Source organism: Xiphophorus couchianus, chromosome 10, assembly GCF_001444195.1.
Source record: "Xiphophorus couchianus chromosome 10, X_couchianus-1.0, whole genome shotgun sequence".
Lineage (NCBI taxonomy): Eukaryota > Metazoa > Chordata > Actinopteri > Cyprinodontiformes > Poeciliidae > Xiphophorus > Xiphophorus couchianus.
In genome coordinates, this window is record NC_040237.1 from 6,474,667 (window position 1) to 6,493,021 (window position 18,355).

At 37.9% G+C, this 18,355-nt stretch overlaps 1 protein-coding gene across 2 annotated transcripts in view; it reads right to left on the reverse strand.

Moving 5' to 3' along the window:
• The window catches only part of dock1 (dedicator of cytokinesis 1), a 215,075-nt gene extending 197,826 nt beyond the window's left edge, over positions 1-17,249 (reverse strand). Inside the window, exon 1 of one of the 2 annotated variants that reach the window (XM_028029430.1) lies at positions 17,033-17,249. In XM_028029430.1, coding sequence (XP_027885231.1) covers positions 17,033-17,075 — 43 coding nt within the window. In that variant the 5' untranslated portion in view covers positions 17,076-17,249. The remainder of the gene's footprint in view (positions 1-17,032) is intronic. The other variant, XM_028029431.1, reaches the window with a different exon arrangement.
• Positions 17,250-18,355: the final 1,106 nt, after the last annotated feature.

Consider the following 18,355-nt stretch of genomic DNA (forward strand, 5'->3'; position numbering starts at 1 on the left):
ACAGCGATGTTTCACCCTCCAGTCTAATGTGTGGCCTTAATGAGCTAATTTGTCAGCTGCCTACTCTGGAGAAATTGTGATCCAGTATTTCATAACTTATCCTTGTATGCAAATACCACCAAATTTCACTTTTCAGAAAACTCTTCTAGACCATACATTTCACCAAATCTTTGCTTCCGAAAGAACTGCTGTGGCAAGCAGGGTTGCAGTCAACCTGTTGTTGTTGATTTTAGACAAAAGCAAAAAGAGAATACCATGGTGAAGATGAGCATCAAGTATTGTTATTAACGCACAATAGAAGTTGCAATAAAGTCACAACAGTTTACTGGATTTTGGTCATGGGTAGTTATTTTTAGTAGTGACACTTAAAAAGAGAACAAGACCAAGAAGAGGACTATGTCACTGAGTGCTGACCAGACACCATAAAAATAATCAACATCAGGGCATGAGAAATATATGCCCTATTTAAATACAGATTGACTAGTTTAGGTTTTTCCAATTTTTGCTTTGAGTTTAATGTCTCGTGTATTTCTCAGCTACACTGAAGAATACAACCATTATCCATTATCCTTTAATTGCAGTCTGATTCCATAAAGTGCAGAGAGGCTCCCCTTAAAAAGCTACAATTGAAATTTATTGGGCTAAACCAATAGTCTTTTAAATCTCAAATCTATGTAGATTCATGGATGTGAAACTGATAAGATCTCCACGTTGAGCATGATAGGGATATGTAAATAAATAAATTTTGATCAAAGGCAAATCCTTTGTTCAAAAATCCAGAAAACCCCCCCATAGAAATAAGAACTGAGACTGACGAAGGAAATATACATTTAATACGGCGCTTAACTTGAAAGAGGTGGACTTTAACAAGCATAGAGTGGCTGAGAACACTCTCCCTTCTCTGTGCAGCAAGAATGAATAGAGGATGATTATTCCACTCCAGCTGCATTTCAGCTCCCAGAGGAAAGAAGGACAAGTTAGCAGAGAGTAGCTCCACAGACACAGATTACAGCCAGAATAATCTATTACCAGAAGTTATATCTTACTGATGAGTTATATCTAATGATGAGCTGGACCTCTTATTATTCATTATTTTGAGGCTATATAACTTTATAACTGTATTGTGTAACACATTTTAAAATGCATATTTAGACCATGCTCTCAAATTTGCTGAAGAAGACCAATGACATAACTTCTTAAATAGAGGGATCCACGATTAGTTGACCTAAATATGTTGTAATTTTCTTATTAACTAAAAAATTGTAATTTGTGATACAGAAAAAACTCATAATAACTTCAAAAAATTTGCATCTTTTGCTATATTTTTCATCCTTGGAGATTGTCATGTTTTCACCAGCGCAATGCATGCTGGGTTGATGATCCGGTTTTGGCCGTTCCGTACTGGAATCTATAGAGTAAACACAGGAAGGCTAACGTTACCAGTGTTGTTGATTATTATATTGCGTTTGACCAGTGTAAATTTAGACAATGCTACACTGCGTCGCTGTTGGCTATAATTAAAAAAAAAACATAGTGAGATGAGTCTGCATGGCTTCCCACACAAAAAAAATCTTCAGAAGGACCTACATTTGTGCCCTCAACACTTCTCTTCCCTTGCAATGTTTTCTAAACAGAAGAATTATGCTTTTAAAGCAAGATTGAAACTTAAAGTATATTTAAAACTACAGACCAATGCAATACAAACCTGCATTGGTACTCCTAAGAAATCTACTAACATACCATTAAACTTTGTTTAAACGGCAGACAAATTGTTTCTCCCCTGCCCATATCGCATTGAAAACTCCTGACAGTATTAACTGGAAATAGTTCCAGCTAATACTGGACAGCTTGTTATCTCCGCCGTGTCAGTGTTATCTTGTACCGTTAGCATAGCTAGAATGTGGCATCCTTTGGCATTTACTTTTTTTTCTGTCTGTCTGCCTTATAGGGAAAGAATCTATATAAGGCAATCTGTGACAAGGAAATAAATGGCGCTCCTGGATTGCCTGTTTTGCAAACATCACCCAATAATGCATCACATAGGATTATGCCCAAGTATTTCATTTTCCCTCTGTTTTCTTTTGAATATTTTAGATAAGTGCTACAAAAACCCATGAATAGGGAGGTTCTTTTGAAAATACTGAACTACAAATAGGCACTGGTGCACAGTATATTCACTTTGATGCAAATTAGTATAAATTAATATAATTAATTTTCAAGAAATTATATTGACAATCCTACCGATACATATTTAATTATTTTTTCCAAATTAAATTTTTTGTTTTAGCATGTCAAACTAGAATCTTTACTTCAGTCAAACTAAAAGACTTTCCCCCAAAAGTAAAGATACGATGCAAAGTCATTCACTTGAGTGTAGCCAAAATATCCAAATACAGAGCTGCATTAGCAAGAGCAGAGCCAATCAGCCATGCAGCAACTTCATGGCACTCAGATAAAGGGAAACCTACAAAGCAGGAAGGCATAATTATTTCAAGTTCCTCTCTAATAAGGTTTAATAAGAGCTTTAAGTATTCAGACTGAAGTCTGACGGTTCTAAATTAGAGGAAAACTCAGACAGCGATGTCACAGAAGAGGAGAACACCAACAAAACAAACCCATTTCCTCTTAGACCAATTACACACAGCAGCCTTTTAGCTCTGTCTGCAGTTGGAAAGTGGAGATAACGCCATTGTAATTAAACTGAAATTAATACAAGCTGCTAGACAGAGAACGCCACAGGTTTTTTTCCCCCTTGCTGGGCTAGAACCACATTGTTCCTCTCGCTCAAAAAAAAAAAAAAAGAAAATCCCAAGAGGAAATACTACTGAAGATATGACTGTATCACAATAGATGGGGCCATTCCAGAAAGAACTGCTGATGCTTTTTATGTCTTTAGGAAGTTGAACAATACTTCATGTAGCGAATAATGTACAAAGAAGTGAAGAGAGTAAAACTTTATTGTTTACTGGAAGGGAAGGAGGAATTTTTCCATGCATGAAAAGATAAGAAATGCAAAGAGAGAAGCAGGTGGCAAAAACAACTTAGTGCCAGACTTAGACGCCAAAGTCAGTAATGTCTTTTGGCACAACTTCCAGCCATTCACCAAGCCCCTGTAGAGGCCTGTGGCCACAATATGGCAGGGCACTAACTTTACTGCCACAGCTTCTGTGGAGCTTTAATTGAAAATCATCTTTGTAGTACAACAGGGAGAGAGCAAGAACGAGTAGATCCAAGCTCTTTACAGAGCAGTGAGCAAAGCCTTTCACTGAGAATTTCCAACACAGTGGTCTAGTGTTATTTGTGGGAGTGCATGAGTGTGTGCTGGCTCTGTGAACCCAGCTTGCACTTTGCACACAAATCCAGAGCTGCAAAAAGAGTAATCTTTTGATTTTACATGACTCAGTTTTATAAATTTTTTTTATTTGTGTCATGCAAAAGTCTTTACACCCCTTGAACTTTTTCACATTTTATCATATTGCAACCACAGATGATATATCCTTTTGTGACAAAGCGCTGCGTGTCCCGAGGCCGAAACATCGTCAGTGACCCCTCACACCCCCCACCATGGACTGTTCTCCCTGCTGCCCTCTGGAAAGAGGTTCCGCAGCATCCGGTGCAGGTCCACCAGGTTCCGAAACAGCTTTTTCCCACTTGCCATCAGACTGCTGAACTCTTAACTGGACTGCACTCAAAAACTGGTCTCCACTTCATACCTTGCACATATACATAGCTAAATAACTTCCATTTTACTGTCAGTCCTGCACTTTATATTTTATATTCATATTTATATTCATATTTTATACTGTATTTTATTTTATTCTGGAGTAACCTCACAACATTGGAACCTCAAAACATTGTCCTGAGCCGTATGCAACGAAATTTCGTTCTGTATACACCCTGTGCATGCAAAATGACAATAAAGTAAGTCTAAGTCTAAGTCAAATGTTTGCAGCCCTTCTTCAAAAACTAGAATAGCTCAGAATGAAAAATCAGTCTTTGCACAGAAATATGCACCAATTATTTCTTGCTCTTCTTTCCAACTCTCATGTAACAAGGCTAAGGACCCTGTAATTACCTTTAAACATTTCTAGAGAAATCCTAGAATTGACTCAGCAAGTTTACTTTGAAACACCTTCATTGACATTCAGCCAACACGATGACTTCATTGACGTGACTCTGAACTTTTATCACTTCACATCTGCTGCAATAAGAGGTGCAGACTGACAACCGGAAATGCTTGCAACCTGTTCTTCACGGTGCTATTTATAATCTTATACTGGTGGCTGTGTCTTACCGTAACAGATGTCGCATACATTCCTGAAACACCTGAGTGTTGTTGCAAGGAAATAACTTTCCAGGGACAGCTGGAAAATTGTTAAATACAGTAACACTAATCCTAAACTCTAATAAGTTGCTTCATTACCAGCATACCTCTGTCATACATATGACTGAATCACTTTTTTATTGAAGAAATTAACAGCTTGATTTTACTAAATTTTTCAAGATGCAGCTGTAATTGGATGCTCTATAATCAAAAGCAATGTTGCCATGTTTGCAGGGCTTTAGCCTATTTCCTTTCTTTTGAAACCTCTGCGGTTGCATGGCAGCACAAAGATAATGCATGCGGTTTCTGTGGGATCTCTAGAAGACTTGCTGGTTTCTTACATTGTGTGTGTGTGTGTGTGTGTGTGTGTGTATCTATATGTATAATCCAAAGCTCTGGTCAGAAGTTAAGTAAGCAAATCTTAATATACACACATTAGATCTTAAATCAAAAATGGGGAACTTGATGGACATAACTGCTGTACACAAATATTTAAATTTGCAAAGGGGAGTACTCGAGTTTATGTGGAAGGGGTGATGGACCCATGAAAATCCAATCTGTTCACCTATTTTTTTTTTAATAAAATGAAATTTACATTTCAGGGACATCTGTGAGACAACTTACTTTAAGTCCCCTAAAGTTGTTCACAAAGTAGACCTGCCAGTCACTGAAATCCAAAACTGCCTCTTGAGTCTCTGAGCTGCAAGGTTCTGACTTTTTCCAAGTATTTAGCTAGGCACACACACACACACACACGATACAGAAAACACACAAAAGGCTATTTCATCAAATGCCAGGCTTCATGAAGGGCCGTCTCCTGCTGCATGCAGGTGTCCCTAGCTTGTCTACATCGACAATCAATGACTGACACCTCAATTACAAGTCTCCACAACAACCGATGGGACATTTTAAAGGTGACAAATGCAACATTAATATGGACTGCTGCTAATATTGGGGTTGACATTTGTATAATCTGAGCAGCCTTGGTGCTGTTGAGCCCTGTGATTTTTGTTATGCATGAATCTCAACATTACATTAGAGGACTCAAAACCAATGCAGCATAATAGGAAAATTTAACTCTGAGGATATTTATATAAGTGAAATAAACAGGCTTCGTGGACAGTTTATAACATTTTGCTTGTTGATGCCATTGGCAATTACATTTAAAGCCTGTATACTCCATTATTCCCACTAGTTTACAGCTAGGTATTGCCTTTTGAAGTCCTACTGAAGTAAAAAAAAAAAAAAAAAGTGGGAAAATATATTTATGTTTTCTTATACAGTGCATTATTATTAATGTAACTCTACATTAATACACTTACAGTAGGTATTAACAGGGAAGGCTGATAGTGTTTCATATCATCAGTAGCAAAGGTTTTTAGACTGATTAGTGAACAAAGGTCGCTAGACAGGAAATAATGTCAATATGTTATTCAGAGGACCGTATGTAATATTCATAGATGCCACTATTAGATGTTTGTGGCTTATGTCAGTTGGTAACCCAGATGATTAGAATTTCTTGTAAAACTATATTTGCAGGCATAAAACAGTTCTTGTAAAGCAGGTTTCAATATTTTAAAACAAAATAATATTAGTGAGTTGACATTTTAAACTTAATGCTCCTCAATTTATATCAGAAACTAGTGCTGTTAGCATCACTAAATCTTAAATCGTATGTATTGCCCAGAGAATCTAGATATGTTAGCTATGAGATTTCCTAAAGGCCGTACCTTACCAAGTTCAGTGTGTTCCATGACAGTGTCAAAGAATAAAACTTTGTTGTACATAGTTCAACCATCTTTTTATCTGCTTCAAGTCTTGCTCTTCCTGGCAGACTCAATCAACCGCTGAAGTCTTTCATCATAACAGAATATTTTTTAATCTGATAATTTCTTACATCTATGTGCTTATTAATAAAAATATTAACAATATTTAATTGTTAATGTTACATTCACTAACTTTAAGTCTTCTCACAGCAGGAGCCGGTCCAAGGCATAAGCAAACTAAGTAGATTTTTTTTTTTGTAATAATTTCTGTCATTATAATATCAAAAACACACAATTTTACTATGAAGTGATTTGTTTTTACAATAATATATATTTGATAATGTATTTAGAAATAATTATTTTATGGATAAAAAGAAAAAAATAATTTCTCTAGGGGGCCCCTGGTGGCCGCGGTAGGTACCACATACTTCGCCGGTAACGAGCTGCCGTGCAGTGCACATCCAAACGTCCAAAGCCCCGGTCAGAAGTTAAGTAAGCAAAACAATTTCTCAAACAAGGACTTATCCTTTGGGGAGGGAGAAAAGAAAGGGGAAGAATAGAAAAAAGCCAAGATAAAGGTTTGTTTTAATGTGTCTTGGTAATGCAAGTGCTCACAGCAACATCCACACCGTAGGGTGAGGCTAAAAGTGCCATGCAGAAGAGTTTACCTATTCAGTTACCAGAGTTTTGAGTTTCTGATCAATTGGCTACTTCTCAGGGTTGACTGAGCTGAAAATTGTCCAATTCAAGTCAACTAATAAGAAAAAGTAAAATTGGAAAAAGGTACAAATGTGCTATTTGGTCAAACAGACTAATGGTTGAGACAGTAATACACAAAAAATAATTTTTAAATTTAAAAACTGTAAAGTTGAAAGACTTATTTTGGTTTTTCTAAATAAATGCATGGCTATATTTTGTCCTCCCACCACACAATGTGATCAAACTTAGCAAGAGCAGTACGGTAATTAAAGGTGTTGTCTGTTTGAAGGCTCTCACATACTAATCTGAGCTTACTGAATCTAAATTATGTAACAGCATATGTCTGCATCAGTGACCTTTGTTTCACTTTGACATGTTACACACCATTAACCATCTGTCAAGCAAGCCACAGCAGCACAGCAGGATTCACTTCAGACAAAGGCCCAAGCTGCTTCCACAATCGATGGCGAGGATACCGGGGAGGACACCCGTCTAAATACCCAAGCGGGAAAGACAGCCAACATGTCTTGCTGTCTTCTTGTCACACTGCATTTGTTAGGCTGACAAAAAGGAACACAGGGCCCTTTGTTGTTGTCATAAAAGTTCACATACCTACAAGTGTCGACTTTGACCACAGACACTCTGTGCTGACACAGAGTCTGCCACCAATACAGAGACAATCAGTCACATAAATATTCAAAGTAAGTGGAAGGCCTTATTAGTCTACCTAAAGCAAATAAGATGCATCTTCTGCTTTTATCTTCTAGAGATGATTATTTACCTTCAGGGTATGTTAGCTGAAATCAACATTGTTTACATATTTTGGGTTGTGACTTAGGGTTATATACCCACACCAAGCTTTTAGAGCTTGACACAAAAGTGTCCCAGCTTTGTCTCAGTGTTGAGCCAAGATAAAATACTGTGGAAGCACTTAGCTATGCACTGATTAAATAGGCCAGCTGTCATTTGTCTTAGCTACCTTCTCACAGCAAGCCACTGGGAGCTGTACTATTAGAATTGCCTCACCGAGCAACACGGCCCACAGTAAATATATGATTCCCTTTCAGAATTTATAAATAGCAAAGTCATACTGACCTCCAAAGGGAAAGGAAGAAACATGATGACTGGAGTTTCTGGAAAGGGTAAATTAGGAGCATCTAATGAATGGTTAAATATAGATTTAATTATGTGCATAATTGGTTTCTTATTATTTTAAGACTTTCACACAAACTTTGCACAAAGCATTTTACAAAAGTTTTGTCTTTAATGCAGATACACTTATTCAGTGGCGAAAAAATGAAATCTAAAATAAATAAAATAATAGATTTTAACTAAATAAGTGGCAATTAACACTTTATCTTTATAAATTGATCAGAGCAAATTATCGATCTACAGTTCCACTGGGTAGAAATATAACGCAACAAATACAATCACTTCTACTAGCAACTTTTTAAAAGTCAAAGAAAGCAGTAGTTTTAATTAGGTGATGTCATATGTATTGGTATTAACATGGGTGCATAAAAAATATGATATTGTGGTAGTTTTACTCAAGGTTATTATACAAAGGATCTCATACCATATTTGCTCAATAACTGCAGCACTGATGGGTTAAATGAGGGGAAAAATAGATCTGGGTGAACTGAGGTCTCATGGATCAAGGTTTCCGTATTTGAAAACAAATGATTTAACTCTATGATGCACAAAGACATAAAATTAGAATTAATGGTGTTGGCTGAGTTTTGTAAGTCAGGGTAACTGCTAACTGATGAGACAGTCACAAACTTCCTACTTATCAAGAGACACAGCTGTGGGACACAACACCAGAAGGAAGGATGTGAGAGTTAAGAAAAAACAAAACAGACCATCACACATCTCTGTGGATCCATTGCACACTTCAGAAATACCAGACAAACCCTGTGATCACTACAAAAAGATAAAAATGTGCTCCTCCTAGTATTCAATGAGGATCTTACCTTGTAATCAGACCTTAGCATAACTCGGAAACAAAAGCTGAGTCCCATCATCTTCTGTCAAGTCAACAACAAAGTTTATTCAGAGAAAGAGGGAGCTCAGGGGTTTTCTTAAAGATCTGCAGTGTTGCTGAAGCTGTTGTTGCTTTAGATGTGATTTTAATAGATCGCAGAAGAGATTGCTTTCTCACCATTCCTTCTTCCATATTAGAGATGAGCCAACATGAAATCTACTGATAACCTCGTTTAAAGGTGTTGGATTATTGGAGAACCACATTATTCACACTGAAATCAAAATTTTTATATCTCTCTCTATATATATATCTATATATGAAAATGTATAATATGATCTACCTAGTTTTATATCTAACAGGAAAGCTACAAATGATAGATTGATTATGTGTTATTAATAAGATTTATTGTTTTACTTTTGATTCTGCCGTGAAAAAGTATTTACTCCGCTATAATCGTTTCACACACAATGACAGCCGTCGTTGATGCACTCTTGGTGTAATTTTGATGGACTGGCCACTCCTGAGAGGGTCTAGCAACTGCTCTTTGTTTTTTTATGTACCTTAGGAAAGGGTTCTAAGTGTTTGCAGAATGATTATAACATGATATCAAGTTCAAAAATCAGTTAATTTTACACAATACCGCCTCCATCCTTTAAAAGGTTTCCAGAAACTGACATTAAGTGGGGGGAAATATAAGCAGCCTTTTGGCCACATGTTGCTGACATGTGGCCAGCAACATGTGGGGTGGGGGGGAATGTCTGTTCCGTGTTGAATTTACCCTGAGACAAGTTATTAGTGGAAAGCAGGGTAATAAAGATAGGAAAATATTTCACACAAAACTGCTTCAATCAGGGCTGTAAAGAAGAATAAAAGACAGGCTATGCAATTTAAGAGACATTTGGTAGGAATTTTAGTAAGTAGCTAAGACTGCGCTTTAATTGCAGCCACATTTGTTAGTTTACTGCACTCGGGAGGTGGGAGCCGATTCTTTATTTTTTTTAGTGCTGGGCAGGGTTCTTATAAATTACTTTTGGCACAAGTCAAGAGACGGAGCGACTGCATCTCTATTTTCTGCTCCCAATGTGTCACTCACCAGTAACCTGTTCCAAGACAAAGCTCTCTGAAGTTGTCAGGTCCAAGTTTAAAATGGGAATCATAGCAACAAGGGTCCTGAAATTTAGATCCAAGTGTGTGTTCTTGTGTGACAGACTGTCCTTTCAGATAAGCCACCACTCAGTGACTTGACCCCCCAGGAAGCATTTCCTCCTAGGCTAAATCTTAAACGATGGCGAAAAAACCCAAAAAACTCCACATTTCCTGTTCTGAGTTAGTATTTTAATAGATTTCCTCGTGTTAAACTTCAGAGAGAAGAGAAAAGGTGGAAGAAATTTCTCACAGGCAATCTGTGCTTAAGTCTTAAAACTGACGTGTTGATTCAGTTAAATCTTCTTTAAGCGTTCCCTGGGTTCCCTTCTAGAGCTACAACTCTCTGAAGTCTCTCTTAAGGAACAGCAACATGTTGATGAAACAGAATTAATGAGGCAACATTTGAAATTAGCATCAAAAAGTATTTCTGGTAAATTCATCACAGAAGCCCAACAGAGCAAGACAGATCTCCCCAGGGGCCTTGTTGAGTCATTTTAGGGATGCCACAAGAATAACTAAACATTAAAAACCTTGATCTCCTTAATTTATGCTTAGCTGTTAGGTATTTGTCAAGAAATAAAAATCTGCAAAGGCAACTGAGAAACTTCTCTTTAAGGAATGGCCTTCATTGCTTTTCTGTGATGATCTCACAAAAAAGATTAAATAAACTCAGGCCGAAACTGAACCGGAAGTTGAAGCTAAAACAAAGCCTCTATAAAGTACAAGTTTTAAGTCCTAACTTCCCCATGTTAATGTACGAGACACTGACAAAACTAAATCATAAGTTTGAGTAAATACATATTCTATTTTCTCTGTAACATCCTCTAATTGTTTTTTCTTTAAAAGTCTTCAGATGAATTAATATAACATGAATTTTGTTGTTATAGTACTGTAATTTATTTTTGCCATATTTATTTTTGATAAATCACTTAAAGCACTTAAAGCAAAACAAAAAAATGCACTAAATATGGTGGAAATATATTTTCATAATAATGAAATAAACAGCAACCAGAGCCTGATATAAAGGCTTCTAGAAGCAATACACATTCAAGTTTAAAAGTAGGGCTGCACAAAATACTGCATCGAATCAAACATGCCAATGCAGTACTCAATATAGTTGTAAAGGACTGCTTGGGTCCAATATTTGGGAGGCCATAATATTAAATCTGTTATGCATTTATGCACTTGGTAGAGGAAAGAAACTCAGTAGTTGCATTTATCACCTATCGAAGCTCTTGTCTGTCACATCTCAATTCTTTGCTCACCACTTTTCCTTTAGCAGCTCCATATTCTTTGTCTGATGTCAGATATTTCCACTGTCCCTTCCCCTGACCATGTCCAATCGTTTCCACCTTTTTAGTCTAACCTTGTCAAAGAACTGCTAAACCTAAGCTTTCTCTTTAACATACTCATTTGTAATTCTCTCCACTTTGATGACATCCTCTTTCAACTTCGCTTCCCTTCATCATAAAAGCCATAAATCATAAAAATCCTCACCCTCAGCTGTCCCTCTGTCACAAATTACCTCTGACGATCATCTCCACCCACTGCTTCCTTCCAGGATTCTCTTCTTCGCCTCTCTCATATAGTGCCCTTTGCTTTGGATAGTTTCCCTCAGTACTTAAGTTCACCGAAGTTCATTAAGTCTGCCTCATACAGCTTCATTGTTCCACCTGCCTTTCTCTTATTTGCAGCCATGTATTCTGACTCAGTTAGTCAGAATACATGACTTCTTTATTTTTTTATTTTGTCTTCTTCATTTCCTTTAGAAGCACAAACCTCCACAAGTGCAAGCTCCATTCCAACTGCTTCCTACGTCAATATAGATTGAAAAGTCGTCTGCAAACAAGATATTACCATGGCGACACCAAATTCAAGCATTGTTGTCTTTTAATTGAATGTGAACTTGTTTTCTTTGCATTATTTGACATCTGAAAGCAATGCATCTTTTTTGTTATTTTGACCATTTCTCATTTTCTGCAAATGAATACACAATTTTTGCTTGGAATTTCAGACATGTTGTCAGTACTTAAGAGAATAAAAGAACAATGTTAATTTTACTCAAATATATACATATACAAAGTTAAATCAGAGAAACGGATCATCTTAAGTGGTCTCTTATTTTTTTCCAGAGCTGTGTGTGCTAAATTAAAAGGGATTACATTACATCTCATTTAAAACCAAGATTCTTGATCAATGCTCACTAACATTTTTTTTTATTTATGCACAGCTATCACATCAACTATTTTAAAAACATTCAACAGCAAATCAAGTTAGTAGTTGTTTTTCTTTCCACCATGATAATAAACACAATACACTTTGTAGACAGCAGCAATTATTTTCAGCATCATCTGCGAAATGACTTGAAGAGAGTTTTTTCCACCTCCACCAACAAAACCATTTGGCCCATTGTGAGAACAGTTTAAATGGCAAGACAAAAAAAAATAGTTTTGCTGAAACAGAAATAGATGCAGATAGAGCACCGACAGCCACACAGGCCTCACAGAGTGCTCATTAGCACTCCTCGGTCAACACATGAAGTATTAAAAGTGCATCAGCTGTGCACCCTACCAATCCTCTCCAACCATGATGTGGCAGCAGCTTTTCTTTCATCTAATGAGTCATCCCATGCCTGCATTCAGCGAGCCCACTGAGAATTTTCTCCAATATTTTTTTGAGGGAAAGTCAACTTTTTAATTTACACGAGAACAGTGAGGGGGAAATCATTAGCATCAGTTCTTCATTTTCAGACACGCACACACACACGGGTTCAACACAGCACAAACCGGATCGGAAACAATGGAGCTCGTTTCAAAGCTACAGTCAAAGGTTCAGTTTCACCTGCTGAAGTCATGCATCAGTCAGCATCAGTACCAAACCAAACCTTACAAAAAAAGGTTTTCAAATGGATGAAGATTTCCAGGAATTGGATCTGGACCTTCTGTTGGATTCCCAGAGAACCAGATGTAGCTCCATCACGCTGTTGTTTGAATGGGCAATATACCACTTTTGGAATGTTTGACAGATTATTTCAGTATCCTATTTCACATTCTCTTTTACAAGGCCATCAAAATTCAACACACTAACCAGTGTTTCTCTCAGATAATAGACGCAAACACTTTTGCCCATCTTTCGTTTTATCAGAGTGCTTTATGAGGTTGCTCCGTCACATATATTCCGGTAAACCGTGCAGAGGTGTTTATTGCACAAATTCAGAGGACCGTGCAAATACGTGGAAGGGAATATTAACAGCATAAGTCCTTGAGATACAAGCTGGAGAAAAATGTGTTGTCGTCGTCGTCGAAATATATAAAACGCCATTTTTAAACACAAACAGTGATACTCAAGTATTTCCACATTATCCTACATATAAAGAGGAATGCAATTCTCGCCGATGTTTTTGTTTGACTGTTTACAATATTTTTGTTCCAGTCATTTATGCTTTTTCCGTCCGAGGAAGCAAATTGCCAATGTAAATGTCAATCTTCTTTATATCACACTTTAAACTAACAAAATTGCACCAAAATGCTGCACTGCTCATCAACAGCTCGGCTGTGGAGGTGGTTAGCAGCACCAAATTCCTGGGGGTGCACATCACAAACGACCTCACCTGGACTGGGAACACCACGTCTCTGGTCAAGAGGGCACAGAAACGCTTGTACTTCCTGTGGAGGATGAGAAGAGCACACCTGCCCCCGCCCATCCTCAAGATGTTCTATAGAAGCACCATAGAGAGCATTCTGACCAGCTGCCTCTCTGTGTGGTGTGGAGGCTGCAGCGCCTCCGACTGGAAGAACGTGAGGAGAGTGGTGCGGACAGCAGAGAGGATCATCGGGGCCCCCCTTCCCTCCATTCAGGACATTTCATCCCAGCGGTGCGTGTCCCGAGGCCGAAATATTGTCAGTGACCCCTCACATCCCCCACCATGGACTGTTCTCCCTGCTGCCCTCTGGAAAGAGGTTCCACAGCGTCCGGTGCAGGTCCACCAGGTTCCGAAACAGCTTTTTCCCACTTGCCATCAGACTGCTGAACTCTTAACTGGACTGCACTCAAAAACTGGTCTCCACTTCATACATTGCACATATATAGAGCTAAATAACTTCTATTTTACTGTCATTCCTGCACTTTATATTTTTTATATTCGTATTTATATTCATATTTTATACTGTATTTTATTTTATTCTGGAGTAACCTCACAACATTGGAACCTCAAAACACTGTCCCGAGCCGTATGCAATGAAATTTCGTTCTGTACACACCCTGTGCATGCAAAATGACTATAAAGTCAGTCTAAGTCTAAGTCTAAGTCAATAATTATTTAGAGCATCATCAGCAAAGCAGTTGACTGGGATATCGTACCTCCTGAAGAATCCAACAATGACATAATAAGGAAACTACCATGGGGCCTAAAATAGAGCAACAGTCGATAAATATTCACCTACTGGGTCAGAGAAGTGCACACCCAGTTAGCAGGCTAATGCACAATAATACCTTTAATGTCATTATACCAATAAATCCATTATAAAATGATGATCTGAATTACAGTGTCAAAAGTGATACAAAGTTATCTGAGAGAGTAAATCTGGTCCGTAGGAACAAAGAGATCGAGGACTTCTGATTTAACAGACTAAAAATAAAGTTGAACAGAATAGGGTTTTTCATTTTTATTTCTCTAATATCATGGCATCTACAACACATACCAATATCTCCCTCGAAACTGCTAGAGTTTGGACTCTTTTAAATTTTCACTGTAATTTTTTATCTACTTTTGACACCCATTGATTGCAAAGTGCTGCCAACAAAGTATGCAGTGTTTGCAATACATTTATTATATTAGACAGTGGTTGAACTACTGTGAACCTTTATGGGCTCTACTGTTTAAAATGCATAGAAAGCAATAAAATAAATACATGTTTTACTGCAGAAGTATAATTTGACACTTTTTCTTAATTTTGACAAACGCAACCCTTAGTATTTAGTAAAATGTATTCAGTGCAGAAAAAAGTACTGTTTAATAGTTCTTCTAAAAGAAATTACAGGAAGACGAGAGAGAGAATCCCATTTCTTTTAGCACAGCAAAAAGCGCCATGTTGGGGCCAATATGTCTGCAAAACAACTATGAGATGTTATTAGCATGCAAACTGATTGTTTATATCAGAAAATTGGCTTCTTCTGCTCCCATCACAAAAAAACTTTCTGTAAACTTTCCTGGGACAACAGGGTGTTTCTGATTGTTTATATAGTTCTGTACATTCCTGCTGTCAACAGTTGACAACTTGATCAACTTAAAATGTTTTGAGAGGTTTTTCCTGATTAGAGATTTCCCATCCTTTAACAGAAAACCATCTCTGTCACTGCTGTTGATCACTTACACCTGGATCACAAATCAGCTGACTGTTGAGGAAGTGATCCAGGAATGCCCCAGCGGTTAGTAAGCTAGTGCCTAACAAAAGTCATGATATGACTTGAAGGTTTTGTTTCCGGTTACAACCAGAAACTTTTGAGAATGTATGTGACAGACCCACACAACACAGTGCACATGTTACTAAAACAATCTGAAAAGAATTGTGTAAATTTAAAATCAGTCCCCGCCACTCCAACAGACAAGCTTTGAACATCTCACAAGAGCACTGTTTAACCCATCATCTGAAAATGGAAAGAGTATGAGAAAAATGCAAGCCACCCGTTAAACTGAAAGCATTTATCAGAGAAGCAGCTAAGATGTCTGTGTTAAGAATGAAACCTTCACCTAGAAGGGAAAATCTGCTAACAGGACTAAAATCTGTCATTCACCTCACAAATATGGCCATTATAGAAAAATGTCAAGAAGAAAGCACGGCACATCACCTTGACTACACTACTCCTACAGGGAAACATTGTGGTGGCAGCATCATCCTGCGGAAGTGCTTTTTGTCAGAAAGGAACAAGGATCCCAACAATGTTGATGGGAAGAAGAAAACCTGCTGGAAGCCAAAAATGGCTTACAATCTTGAAGAAGGTCAGCCATGGACAATTACAAAGTTGAGCTCAAAACATTTCAAAACATTTGTCGGAATGGCCCAGTCAAAGCCCAGACCTATATCCAGTCAAGAATCTGTGGCAAAACCTAAAAGTAGGTTTTCACAGGCTCTTGCCATTCAGCATGACTGAAACACAGAAAATGTTCCATCTGTATATTTGCAAAGCTGCATTTCAAGATGGGTCTAAAAAAACATTTAGTGAGAGTTGAATAAGAACCTCACAATTTCTTTATTGTATAAGAAAGAGGAAAAAAGTATAATTTACTTCATTTCTACAATCATACAAACTTGTATATTGATCCATTGTAACATGACAAAGTGTGTAATACTTTTTGTCTATAATTATGTTTAGATAGGAAAATAATAGGCATGATTTTAACCTACAATAGACGTGTTTCTGGCTACTGCTGGGTGGCTTTAATCTGTGATTGTCTATCTGCGCGCTGACAGTAAACTCCGGAAAAAAACAAACACAGCAATAAATCACGACTTTTTCCATGCAAATAAACACAAGTGATAAATGGCATGGTCCGTTTCTTAGCTGGACTCTTCCGTGTACAGCTCACTAGCAACAGAAACTGCTATTACGAGTCCAGATATCCCAAAGGGGAGCCAAGTTTTCAGACCAAGACGTAAAGCGTTTGAGCAGGCGGAAGAATTAAAGGAGCAATAACAAACTATGTTTTGAGTGTTGGGCAGGGCTACCAGTCAACAGACCTAAACAGCTACAAATAATGAGCAGCCTGGAACTAGATGGTTAATTTGTAGCAAATCGAGGCCCCAACAACACAGGAAACAGCGCTGAAACTAGGCGCGCCTCTAACAATTCCCAATCCACACTCTTCCCCACAAAAGACGCACATTCCTTGTTCTGCATTTCTGGCGAACTAGCGGGGAAACTATGATTTGCATTCCTCCAGTTCAGGCACATTTCTACCTGAAACATTCCCACACCGCTTTAACAGAGCCACTCAGCCGGCCGCTTTCTAACCCAGTTCCCCCCCCTCCCCCATAACTTGTCCAGTGAATCTGATAGAAGAGCAGAGGGCTAGGACGAGCTAGCGATGGGAGCATGCAAGTTTTTGTTACGTACCAACTCCATATTTTTCCTTCTTTGAGGGCACCCAGCGAGACATCCTCAGAGTCGAGGCTTGGCTTCCTCGAGTTCTGTCCTGTATCGCCTGTTTAGAAAACGTCAAAACGAGCGTTTGTTTGTGACTTCAAAACAGACTTTTTTCCCCTCAGTTTTCTCTGAGGTTTGGGGAGCTGCTCCGAGCAGCCATTTTCCAACAGTGACAGGACGCTCCGCAAGGGGGAGGAAAGGAACACAACTTTTTCACTCAGTAGGCGTTCATGCAGAAGGCATCCTGCTCGACTTGTACTGCTATGAAAAGTGTGACTGAAACTGCTACACGACAGAAAACATAAACAAATAACATTTGCTGTTAACATTGTTTCATAGACATGCAATATTATGCATGTATAACTTCATCACACTAAATTAAAATATCAAAAAATATGACAAAAAAAATTATTTATATTTTAATACAAAAATTAAATCTATGTACTATATAATTTCACACAGTGAAAATGTTCAAGTATTTATTTCTAAAACTTTTGAAGCAGTGGTTGGAAACCAACACCAAGAGTATATTTCTCACATGTGACTCTAACCCTAGTGTGCTGTATCCAAAACCGTAAATGGAAAGTTTAGTGGAAGGACACGCACCATGTATAACCGCAGTCCTTGAGAGGATTGTGATTCAAAGCCCATTTAAAAGTGTTTGGGAATCTTACACGGCTGGAATTGGTGGCTCCAGAGCCAACACACTGAAACATTTGCAGGACAGGAGCTACAACTACTGGATTTATATTAAGCCACATTTGAAACAAAGAAAACATCAGAAGAACATTCACCAGGTTAATGAGAAAGGGGACTGGAATGTTGCACCAGCTTACACAAATCTCCAACTCGGTTTCCCACTTAAACTGCTCTCATAATGGGGCACATCCTGAATACCAGTGAACTTTTGTCTATATGTTGACACAAAACAAGCTGATTCTGAAATAGATCTGTAGGCACTCTGTTAGCAGCGTGTTCAAGACAAAAACGGTGCAAAGTCATTTAGCTAAATGCATATGAATAAATAGAAAACATGTAAAACAGTAATATGTCACAAACATGTGACAAAATTACTCCCAATGAGTTAAGAGATGGAAATGTGCTATACAGCAGATGAAGGATTGTGATTCTTTCCGGTCTTTTGCTGGTTCTGTTGTGGATTTATCTCTGTTTGTTTTTTTAAAGAGATGCCTTCAGATTTGTTTCGTCTTCTGGAGATAGTTTCTCTTTCAACTCTGACACTTTTCAATTTAAGTTAATACCACACAATGTTCTGCTACTAACAGATAGTGG